This window comes from Aulostomus chinensis, chromosome 6 (genome assembly GCF_037954235.1).
Source record: "Aulostomus chinensis isolate RoL2024-O1b breed Wild chromosome 6, RoL_Achi_v1.0, whole genome shotgun sequence".
Taxonomy (NCBI): domain Eukaryota; kingdom Metazoa; phylum Chordata; class Actinopteri; order Syngnathiformes; family Aulostomidae; genus Aulostomus; species Aulostomus chinensis.
Window position 1 is genome coordinate 117,007 of NC_141325.1, and position 12,163 is coordinate 129,169.

General features: G+C 47.8%; 1 protein-coding gene across 4 annotated transcripts in view; it reads left to right on the forward strand.

The window, feature by feature from the left end:
• ntng2a (netrin g2a) overlaps nt 1-5,708 on the forward strand; it is a 29,492-nt gene extending 23,784 nt beyond the window's left edge. For 2 of the 4 annotated variants that reach the window (XM_086205546.1, XM_086205548.1), the window contains exons 9-14: nt 85-156; nt 316-390; nt 672-839; nt 4,697-4,840; nt 5,017-5,103; nt 5,171-5,708. In XM_086205546.1, coding sequence (XP_086061672.1) covers nt 85-156; nt 316-390; nt 672-839; nt 4,697-4,840; nt 5,017-5,103; nt 5,171-5,301 — 677 coding nt within the window. In that variant the 3' untranslated portion in view covers nt 5,302-5,708. The remainder of the gene's footprint in view (nt 1-84; nt 157-315; nt 391-671; nt 840-4,696; nt 4,841-5,016; nt 5,104-5,170) is intronic. The other 2 variants (XM_086205547.1, XM_086205550.1) reach the window with 1 other exon arrangement.
• The last annotated feature ends 6,455 nt before the right edge of the window (nt 5,709-12,163 follow it).

The following is a 12,163-nucleotide window of genomic DNA, read 5'->3' on the forward strand; positions in this document are numbered from 1 at the left end:
TTAAGTTTCAGTCAGAGTCAGGCTGAACTCTGAGTCATGTGTTCATGTTTCAACTTCAATTTTTCCCTCGTTTGAACTGAGCAGTCACTGACGTTGAAGAAGACAGAAGCAAACAAGGAGTGAAAGAGAATGATGAAAAGGGCTACGAGAAAAAAGGTTAGACACCAAGGAACAGTTATAGTGCTGCCATATAGTGGCGAGCAATAGAAACAACAATTACTATGGCATAAGTCACTAGCGCTCTGCTGACTCCTGACTCTGATGACCATTATCTGCATGTTGCCATGGTTACAACCCTTGATTTCATGTCTCAAGCAACACAGAAGATTCTGATTCCAGGAGGACCAAAGTTCAGTCAACTGTCTAAAATTGCCTACGTCACCTTCCAGGGTAAGACCGACTCCATTGGACGGACACCCCCCCCCCTCCCCCCAGTCAATATCTTCTCCCCTGTGATACTGCCCCTGATGCATAACGCCACTCCCCTGTGACACTGCTGTGAAGTTGTGGGTTCCGATACCTACGTTACGATTGGTTAAAAATTGCAAATCCCTTGTCTTCTCATTCGTCATGTCTATATATGTTCATATGGTCCCACTTTATGTTGTTTTGTTGTGTTTGATGCTGTTCATCTTGTGGGTGGGATGTGTGTTTCTGTTTGTTTCTGTCAGACTGTGAGTGTAACGGCCACTCCAACCGCTGCAGCTACATCGACTTCATCAACGTGGTCACATGTGTTAGCTGTAAACACAACACGCGAGGACCAAACTGTCAGTACTGTCGTCTCGGTTACTACAGGAATGCCTCAGTGACACTGGATGACGAGAACGTCTGTGTTGGTCAGTAACACACATACACACTCTGAGCTCTGACGCTTGCAGTTGAATGTTTTACACATTCGTCATAATCTCTTAATTCTTTCCCCACTATTGACAAGATCTTCCATCAATAAGAGTTATCACTTCCATGCAGTAGAGGGTGATGTTGTGAACCTTTGACACAATACCACACATCTCAGTTCAGAACTCAGTAAAGAAGCTCCAGAAGTCAGAAGGTGTGGCAGATGGCTGATTGTTGTGGTTCTCCAGGGCCTATCTAGGGACTGTGCCCACCGTGCCTGATGAGTGTTAAGGTGCTTGGCAGCCCAGATGAAGGTGAGGTTCTAATGGTCAGACCAAACTAACGTGTGCTCTTCAGCACCCTCCAGCCAGTGCCACCACTCATCAAAGGCTGCCACCACAGCTTGCAGCTCTCTACTCCCAATATCATAGTTCTCCTCTGCTGGATTAAATCGGTGGGAGAAGAAGGTGCAGGGGTGTAAATTCTGGTCCTCTGCTGATGACTGGGACAAGAGAGCCCCTACCAAGCATCTACCTCCACTATGAATGGCTTAGAAGGGTCAGGATGGAGGAGGACTGGGGCTGTGGTCAAGTGCTCCTTGAGGGCAGTGAAGGTGGCATCAGCAGTAGGTGTCCACATGTAGCGACACTGAGTGGAGGTGAGTTGAGGAAGGGGGGCAGCTATGCGAGGGAAACCTTGGAGCTGTCTGCAAGTGGTGGGTTGCGGCCAGTCGACAACAGCTTGGATCTTGCAGGGGTCATGACAAATGCAGCCATCCTACACAATGAGTCCTAGAAACCTAGTTGTTTAGCTGCCTGTAGTCTATGCACAGCTTCAGATCCCCACCCTTCTTCTTGATGAAAAAGAACCCCACTGCAACTAGGGATGTGGAAGGGCATAGAAGACCCTCAGCCAGACAGTCATTAATATAATGGTACATAGCCGCCGTCTCAGATAGAGAGAGGTAGTAGAGGTGACTCACTGGAAGTTGAGGATCAGGACGGAGCTCAAAGGCACAGTCATAGGGTTGGTGGGGAAGAAGAGTACAGGCGCATTCCTTACTGAAAGGCTCCCCCAAGTTGTGGTACTCAGCAGGAACGTCAGTGAGGTAAGGAGGAGCAAGGCTAGGTCGCTCAACCGGGGAAGGTGTCTGGGCGGACCGAATGCAGCGGGCATGGCAGGGAATGCTCCAGCTGAGGATGTGGCCCAAGCTCCAACAGACATGAGGGGTGTGGAGCTCCAGCCAAGGTCTACCTAGGATGAATGGCATGTCAGGGGAGTTAATAATGTAGGGACGGATGCTTTCTGCATGGTTTCCTGAGACAGTGAGGGTGAGAGCCTCACACCAGTGAGTGACGGGACCCATGGGGTGTCCATCCAAAGCTAATGCTGAGAGAGACTTCTCCAGAAGTGTAATGGGGAGGCCAACCTCCAGGGCATAGTGATGGTCAACAAAGCTCTCATCAACCCCGGAGTCGATCAGTACCGGAGGGGTGAGTGTCTGCCCCTGCCAGGCAAGAGTGACGATGAACCTGGCCCTGCTGGAGTGGGACTGGGGGTTGAATAGGCAGCTCAGTTGGTACCCCCAAGCAGGTGAGCCTTGTCTTTTTATGGCTGAGCTGAGGAGGTTCTGGAAGGCAAGACTGGGCCAGAGCCAACTGAGTGTGCTGAGCTAGCACAGTACATGCAGACCCCTGTAACCTTCGGTGTGCACCCTCTGCAGGGGTTAAGCGAGCCCGGCCCAACTGCATAGGCTCCTCCTCACCAGGAGATGATGAGGGAGAAGGAAAGACTTGAACAGGCCAGTTAAGACTCACTGGAGGTGGCCTAGTTGCAGCGTGGCCTTGGTGAGCCCTCTCTCGCTTATGCTCCCAGTGACATTCATCAAGAGAGATGGGGAGGGAGATGAGCTTATCCAAGGTGGCAGGCCTCTCTCTACCAGCTAAGGAGTCCTGCAAGGATGCGAAATTCTGTGGCATACTCCGCCACGGAGACAGAACCCTGCTGGAGGGTGGAAAGGCCTGAATCGGCATCCTGCCCATGGACATCATGATCAAAGACAGTCTTGAACTCCTTAATAAAAGCTGCATAGTCTTGCATATAGGTTGTGGAGCTCTCTCGACTAGCTATAACCCATTTTTGGGCTTGCCCTGTGGTTAGATTAGCAATGTAGCAGTGGCGATTGCTCTAAGACTGCAAGGAAAGCTCAGCTTCCCCTAAAATGTCACCCAAAAAAAAAAAAAGTGGTGAAACCTGTCCTGCTGTGTGTTCATTTCATTGACTAAATACGCGCTAGAAAAGCCTTCATCTTTTGTTCAGAATCAGCTACTTATCACAGGTAACCGGCGCAACTTCCTTCTCATTCATCCCCACAGCTCCACAGCGCTTCACACAGTTGGACACTCAGCTTCTACTGACCTTAATGGGGAAATGTAGAGCGGGTTGTTCCACTGCAGTGAAACTAGATGGATAAATGCTGGACGTTGTCCCGCCCATCGGACGCTCAACGTCTCTGGGGGTCTATGGGGCAGTGGGCTGGCCTGGACGCTTGGCTTCTGCGTGATGATTGGATGAGCTGTCTGAGGCGTAGTCCTTTTTTGATTGACAGCTAAATGAATGAATCAACAATCTTGAAGAATAAACATCCACTGGAGCATTTTCCAAGTTTTTCATTCTGTTGTTCTGAACTGATCCAGAGACTTTACCGATTCCCAGCCACTTTGTCTTTGTTAAAAACAAAGTAGGGTGAATTAAGAAGGTCCTAATAAAAAGGTGAGCAAACTCACAGGGCAGGTAAAAAGGACACAGCCACACATTAGAGTTTAACATCTGGAGCACAAAATTGATCTCTGACCGTCACAGAGCTTTCATGTCATATATTGACCAAAAAAACCTCCCCGCATCTGTGTGTCACTACAACTTGACAATCCAGCAAAACCACCACGAGCAGATTATTGTCCTGGTCTTGCATGCGTCCGTAGAGGACATGAAGCCGGAGTCACCCTGCTTCCTTTGCTTCTTCCTTGTTGAGTCACTTTCGTGAAAATCCAGACCATGATTAAAATCCCTCAGGATGAATTCTGCTTTGATTTAAATTGGCCAGTACACCTGCAGCAGCAGGTCTCGGATGAGTGTTGCGTTACCCACTGACAGGACCCTCAGAACCAGGAGACGCTCTTGGTTGTAGCTATATGAGTCTTTACCCAACACACAGAGCAAGTAAACCACAAAACACAGACACCAAACCCAGTTCTACTTTTTAAGAACTGAAGACCCACACACACACACACACACACACACAAGCAGGTATGCATGCATAAAATGTGTGTGAGATGGAATATTGTGTGATTTGGCCTGCTAATCTGAACAGGAGTCTCGCTACGTGTCGGCCTCAGATAGCAGAAGAACCCTGGACATGGTCCCGAGTGCAGGTCCAGGTGCTACACATCAGTGACAGCATTTCACTTGAATTATCAATAATAAACACAGAGGAACGTGAGTGAGCTGCAGGTGAGAAGTCATGTGAGACAGATGAGCCAGCCAGTTAAACATAGGCGTCTTTCCTGATTCGTCAATTTTTTACTGTCAACTGTTTTCAGGGTGAACCAAAAATCATCTGGAACACATGCCTGAATGACTGACAGTTGCATCTTGCATTTAAAAATAGATAGAGGAGGGACCCTCATGTCATGAACTCTTAACCTGCCCGGGACAGTGAACATTACCATGGGAGTTAAGATCCCGTGTTGAGTCTGACGAGATCTCACAAACCCTCTAATCCTGCCTTCTAGGCCACGCCGCATGGTGCATGATGATTGGACTTCTTCTTTGTTCTTATGTCTTCTATTCTTGCCAGAGTGTGAGTGTGACACCAATGGCAGCATGTCTCCGCACTGCTCGGCATCAGGTCTCTGTCCATGTAAAAGCGGAGCCACAGGGAGGCGCTGCAACTCTTGTCTGCCTGGATACACCTGGAGAGGGGGTGGAGTTGGCTGCACAGGTACACTGAGCCAGGGCAGAACTTCATCAATATTACTGGACCATATTGTGTTTTTTTCTGAATGGAAGTCTGCTGTGAGAAGGGCCCGTTATTGATCAATAACCAATCAATTATCAACCAATTACCAAATAATTTTCACCAAATAATCAATGATTACTGGACTCTTCTTCATCTAGAGAATGTGTGTGATGAGCAGCGTGTTTGTCAGAATGGAGGAACCTGCATCGACTTCCAGCGCTGCGTCTGTCCAGACACCTTCTCAGGTAAACATGCACATGGATGATGTCACAGGTCAGGTGGTGCTGGATTCTTACGATGCCATGTGTGCAGGTTTGCTTTGCGATCAGAGCATCTGCCTGAAGAAGACTGGTTGCCTTGACAACTCTAGTGGCCCCTCCTCTCTTTTGATTTCACACTGGTATCTGCTGACCCTCAGCCTGCTAACCTCCACCTTCTGCTGACCCTGCCCACTGATGACATCACAGAGTGAAGTTGTTTCTGGTTGAATGAACTTGTGACATCACACCCTGATGAACCCTCATTTGTGTTTACTACCTGTGTCTCTTCATTTCTCAGATTGTCTGAGCTGCCTGTCCTGGACCAGTAACCATGGCGGCAGCAGTGTTATTGTGTTTGACCTGAGAGCACTTTGTGAGTTGTAACTGTAGTGGTCAAAGGTCACAGAGTCACCAACAAAACTATATCATAATGATGTCATTTATCTGGATGGACACTGTGGCTGGCTGATTGGCGTAAATGTTTTCACAATACTTCAGTTTCCTGGTTACACAAATGTTAAAGGTCTTATTATACGTATGAGTACTGTTCCACTGCTCCGCAAAATAAAGGAACCTTCAATCACACATCAGACCTGGATCAGGGCTCAGTCAGTGGTTAATGCATTGATGCATGATGTCCCAGGGGCTCCATTCAGTTTAGTTTAGTTTATTTATATTTACAGTATATAGCACTTTTCATATAGAAACTGCAACACAAAGTGCTTCACAGAAATAAAAGAAAAACAGGCAACATTAAATAAAATATAAAACAATACAATAAATGTAAGAACCCGGCCTTCCCAACCCACATGACCACATACATGCATGCACCCCCCCCACACACACACACACATACACACACACACGCATACACACAACCACACACTGACTGTAAGTAGGAACATGGCAGGGCACTGAAAATCCTAGTGAGGAAGGACCACCTATGGGAGCCATCCTCACCGGGAGGTGCCACAGCCCACAACCACAGGGAGCGCCACCACCAAGACCCCCCCGACCCGGACAGACGGGGTACACTCCACATATAATGCAGAGCCCCGCCAGCTCTCCGGGCCTGGACGATCCCAAGGACGACGCTCCCAGGGGCGGACCAGACACACCTCCCAGTATGGAGGGCCCCCACGAGGTAACACTGGAGCTGAAAACTAAAGGACTAAAAGAAAGTAGAATATGAAAGAACAGGAATTACAAGAATATTAAAATATCAGAATGACATAAAATATATATATAAAATCTAAAAGTTTAAGAACTAATAAAAAAGTAGAATGAAATAATTAAAAGATAAAAGTAGCAATAAAATATCGTGATAAAATTAAAGGACAAAAGAGACTAAGTCAGTTAAAAGCTAAGCTAAAAAGGTGAGTCTTGAGCCTCCTTTTAAAAACATCAACAGTCTCCTGATGTTCTCTGGCAGGCTGTTCCAGAACTTTGGGCCATAATGGCTGAAAGCAGCCTCCCCGTGGGTTTTAGTTCTGACTCTTGGAACGACTAAAAGGCCGGTGCCAGAGGACCTCAGGGTCCGTGAAGGTTGATATGATAAAAGCAGTTCAGATAAATAAGGTGGGCCAAGACCATTAAGACACTTAAAAACTACTAAAAGAACCTTAAAATCGATCCTGAAGCACACGGGGAGCCGATACAGCGATTTTAAAACCGGTGTAATGTGCGCCCACCCTCTGGTCCTCGTCAGCACACGTGCTGCAGAATTCTGGAGTCATTGTAGATTATAGATGGTTGTTTTGGAAGACCAGAGAGCAGCAGGGCATTACAAGAATCTGAACGACTGGAACTAAAAGCATGCATCAGCACCTCTGTGTTGGCCTGAGAGAGGAACGGGCAACTCTGGCTATGTTCTTAAGATGATAAAAACCTCTCTTAGTTATGTTCTTGACATGTGGATGAAATTCAGCTCAGAGTCAAAAATGACACCCAGGTTCTTTACAGATTGTGAAGGTTTAAAATCATCTAGTTTGGGCAAAAGTTCCTCTCTCTTGCCTTCAGGGCCGATGATTAAAACTTCAGTTTTGTCCTGGTTGAGCTGTAGGAAGTTCTCTGCCATCCATGACCTGCTATCTAAAATACAGTTAAAAAGGGTCTCAATAGGCCCTGTGTCATCAGGAGACACGGCGATGTTCAGCTGCGTATCATCAGCGTAACTGTGGAAGCTGATGCCGTGACTCCTGATGACGGCCCCAAGGGGAAGCATGTATAGAGTAAAAAGTATTGGACCTAAAATTGACCCTTGGGGCACCCCACACTTAATTTCATGTGTTCTGGAGGAACAGGTATCCATACTTACAAAGAAAGATCGATCTGAGAAATAAGAACTGAACCAGTTAAAAACAGTACCAGAGAGACCCACCAGGTGTCTGAGTCTGTTTAATAGAATCTGGTGATCTACTGTATGGAAGGCAGCGCTCAGATCCAGTCGTACCAGGACTGTGAGTTTTTGTTTATCAGCATTACACCTGATATCATTTAAAATCTTTAAAAGAGCTGTCTCGGTACTGTGGTTCGTCCTAAAACCAGACTGATATTTCTCTAAAATATTATTACTATTTAAAAAATAATTTACTTGGTTAAAAAACTGTTTTTCTAAAATTTTGCTTAAAAATGGTAAGTTGGATACAGGACGGTAGTTATTAAAAGCATCAGGATCCAAGTTGCTCTCTTCAGAAGGCAAGGCAAGGCAGTTTTCTTTGTGGCCTGTTTTCCCCACCAGTTTGTCTCCAGGCTTCATCATAACAACATCCTCTGCCCTCAGAGCCTCACATCGACTGAGGAGAAACTCCATAGAAAACCTTGAACAGGGAAAAATGGGAGAAACCTCAGGGTGAGGAGGGGAGGAGGATCCCTCACCAGGAGGGACAGACGTGCAGGAGATGTTGGTACAGACAAGAAAACAGTTTATAACACAGAATGGAGGAAACATGGAAATGTTAATAACAGTTGAAGAAGGAAGCTTCTGGAAGGGGAGGCAGGGAGAGCAAGCCAGCTTGATGGGGGACTGGATGGTAGACTGGTTCATGGGAGGGGAGGCAGGGAGAGCAAGCCAGCTTGATGGGGGACTGGATGGTAGACTGGTTCATGGAAGGGGAGGCAGGGAGAGCAAGCCAGCTTGATGGGGGACTGGATGGTGGACTGGTTCATGGGAGGGGAGGCAGGGAGAGCAAGCCAGCTTGATGGGGGACTGGATGGTAGACTGGTTCATGGGAGGGGAGGCAGGGAGAGCAAGCCAGCTTGATGGGGGACTGGATGGTAGACTGGTTCATGGGAGGGGAGGCAGGGAGAGCAAGCCAGCTTGATGGGGGACTGGATGGTAGACTGGTTCATGGAAGGGGAGGCAGGGAGAGCAAGCCGGCTTGATGGGGGACTGGATGGTGGACTGGTTCATGGGAGGGGAGGCAGGGAGAGCAAGCCAGCTTGATGGGGGACTGGATGGTAGACTGGTTCATGGGAGGGGAGGCAGGGAGAGCAAGCCGGCTTGATGGGGGACTGGATGGTAGACTGGTTCATGGGAGGGGAGGCAGGGAGAGCAAGCCAGCTTGATGGGGGACTGGATGGTAGACTGGTTCATGGGAGGGGAGGCAGGGAGAGCAAGCCGGCTTGATGGGGGACTGGATGGCAGACTGGTTCATGGGAGGGGAGGCAGGGAGAGCAAGCCAGCTTGATGGGGGACTGGATGGCAGACTGGTTCATGGAAGGGGAGCGCGGGCCGGTGTAATAGTAGGGAATAAAAGGGGGGGGGGCGATGCAGGCGGCGGTTGGAGCTCTGGTGGATCTGTGGAAACACAGAGAGACTGCGAGACACCAAGGCCAAATTACAAAGTGCAAGAAGTAATGGTAATGAGAGTTCAAAAAATGTGCGGGGAGGAGAGGAGGAGAGAGGGGGAGAGGAGAGGAGAGGAGGGGAGAGGAGAGGAGGGCTCCATGTAACCTGATGTGTCCCCCAGCAGTCTCAGCCTGTAGCAGCATAGCTATCAATGGTTCAGAGCTACCTGAACCAGTCCTGACTGAAGGCTCTGTCATAAAGGAAAGTCTTAAGCCTGGACTTCAAAGTAGACAGAGTGTCTGCCTCTCTGACCCATGGAGAGATGCTGGTTCCACAGTAGAGGAACCGGTACCTGAAGGCTCTACCTCCCAGTCTGTTTTAGAGATACTGGGAGTCACTAACAGACCTGCATTCTGGGAGCGGAGTGCTCTGGTGGGACAGTAGGGACTAATGAGTTCTTTCAGAGAGGATGGAGCTTCATCATTGAGAGCCTTATAAGTCAGCAGAAGGATTTTGAAGTCGATTCTAGATCCTACAGGAAGGAGAGAAGCTAAAGTGGAGATATGTGTTCTCTCTTCTTAACTCCTGTCAGAACCCTGGCTGCAGCGTTCTGGACCAGCTGGAGACTCTTTAGAGAGTTGTTGGGACATCCTGACAGGAGAGAGTTGCAGTGGTCCAGCCTAGAAGTGATAGAAGTGCACCAGTTTCTCAGCATCACTCTGGGAAAGGATGTTCCTAATCTTAGTGATACTTCGCAGATGGAAGAAGGCGGTCCTAGTCACATGATTTATGTGGGAGCTGAAGGAAAGGTCCTGGTCAAAAATGACCCCAAGGTTCCTTGCAGTTGTCCTCAGGGTCAGGGTGATGCCATCTAGAGTAGTGATCTGGTTAGAGAGGTGTCCCTGAGGGGTTTAGGTCCAAAAATGATTACCTCAGTTTGATCTGAATTTAGCATTAAGAAGTTAGAGGACATCCAGGATTTAATGTCTTTCAGGCAGTCTTGCAGATGAGTAAACTGGCTTGTGTCGTATGGCTCCATCGACCAGTAAAGTTGTGTGTCGTCCTCATAACAGTGGAAGTTGATCGAGTGCTTCTGGATTATGTCACCTAATGGGAGCATGTAAAGAGTGAAGAGAATCAGTCCTAAAACTGAACCCTGTGGTCCATCATATGTAACTCTGCTGTACTCTGAATGGTCATTATTAACATTAACAAACTGAAACCTGTCTGATAAGTAGGACTTAAACCATTTTAGGGCAGTTCCTTTAATCCCATTTTCATGGTCTAGTCTCTGTAGCAGGATGCTGATGGCGTCAAATGCAGCACTGAGGTCCAAAAGGACAGAGACAAGACCTCTGTCTGAAGCTGTAAGAAGATCAGTAGAGACTCTGACCAGTGCTGGTTCAGTGCTATGGTGTTCCCTGAATCCAGACTGGAAGGCTTCAAAGAGCTCGTTGCTGTGCAGATGTTCATGTAGCTGCTCCAGGACAACCTTCTCAAGGATCTTGGAGATGTAGGGAGGTTGGATATCAGCCTATAGTTGGCTAACACATCTGGGTCAAGAGAAGGGTTTTAAGTAAAGGGTTGATGACAGCCACCTTAAAGGCCTGTGGCTCATAACCTGTGACTAAGGAAAGATTAATTTGATTTAATATAGAAGTGTCGACTAGAGGGAAGGCATCCTTAAGGAGGCTTGTTGGGATGGGATCCAGCAGTGGCTGACTTGGAGGAAGTGACTGCAGAAGTTAAGTCTGACAGGTCGATGGGGGAGAAGCTGTCCAAGTGAGCACCAAGTCTGGGAGGTGCTTCTATGGGACTCTATGGCTCAACAGCACTATGGTTCTTGGTGAGCCTGCCCACGGTGCTGAAGAGGAACCTGGGGTTGTTCTTATTCTTGTCTATTAGGGACGAGTAGTCAGCGCTTCTAGCATTACAGAGTTCTTTTTATATATTAATAAACCCTCCTTCCAGGTGTTGGGGTTAGGCCTCACATGGGCACCAAAATGTTGGGGCTCCTAAAGGGGGAGAGGATTGGCGATATCTTACATTAAACTATAAAAAAATAATCAATTATTAAATATGATTATTACAATATAATCTATTAACGGGGCACCACCCTGGAATCAGGGAACAGCCAATCCTCTGTTATCGACCTCAAAGGTGAACAGGGTAAACAAATTGTCGAATTTGCTTGGCCAAATTCAACAACAATTGAATCAATTAAAATTAAACAATTAATTATTTAATTCAAATCAATTACTATCAGGTCTATTCGGTCTCAGTCAAATAGAAGGTGTGATTCCGAGCACTGACCCAATCAAACCAGCAATCAAAGTTCAATCCACACACAATAAAACCAGGAGTTGAATTGTTGCAAAATATAACACATTTATTATCACAATATTAATTTTACAATTAACACAGCAATAATTAATAGGTATATCTTCACAATTACGGACTACTATCTAACATCTACTTCTATCAAGGGTGTGTGTGAGAGAGAGAGAGAGAGAGAGAGAGAGAGAGAGAGAGAGGGTTCGACCGAGTCTGGTACGTGCGCTTCCACAGACGAGGTTCCACCTCTTTCGACCTCATAGACGGCCACCGATCATGAACTCAGCTCGGTTGTGGAGACCAAACAGTGATAACTCCTGATGATCAGAGCCGGGGGCCCTGCGGCCCGTCTGATACAACAGAGTTAACACAGCACAACGACACAGTGACAGTGACACAGTGATGAGAGCTCGGCGGCTCTTCACTTGCAGCGTTTACTGTCACACTCTTGACTACGATCTCTGCCCAGACACACTGATGCCTCACTGTCGTTGCTCCGCTCCGAGGCGGAGATGGAGATGGCGCTTGCAGAGGGTCCGTTCCTTGGCTCGGATGCGCGCCTCTGCGGACGACCGGGTCGGGGAATTGTCCTGAGCAACACGTCCCGACAAAACTTGCGTCCTTCTGCAGGGTAGAGGAGATCAGCAGGTGCGGGCTGTCTCCTTTGGATCCAAAACAAAGTCAAAAAGAAAAAAGAAGGGATGCGCGGATTCTCCGTGTTTGGGGATGAGGAGAACCGCGGGCACGTGACTGAATCGAAAGTGAAAGTCTGTGGACTGGACTCGTCCCGCGAGTTGTAGACTGCTGCTCCACGAACAAGAGAGGAGCAAAGGGAGACGTGGTGGTTGCTCCCTTTCGGCAGACGCTACTTGGTGAAGTTAGCGTACCTGGGAAAAAGCGAAGCTTTTCGGCAGTACGTCT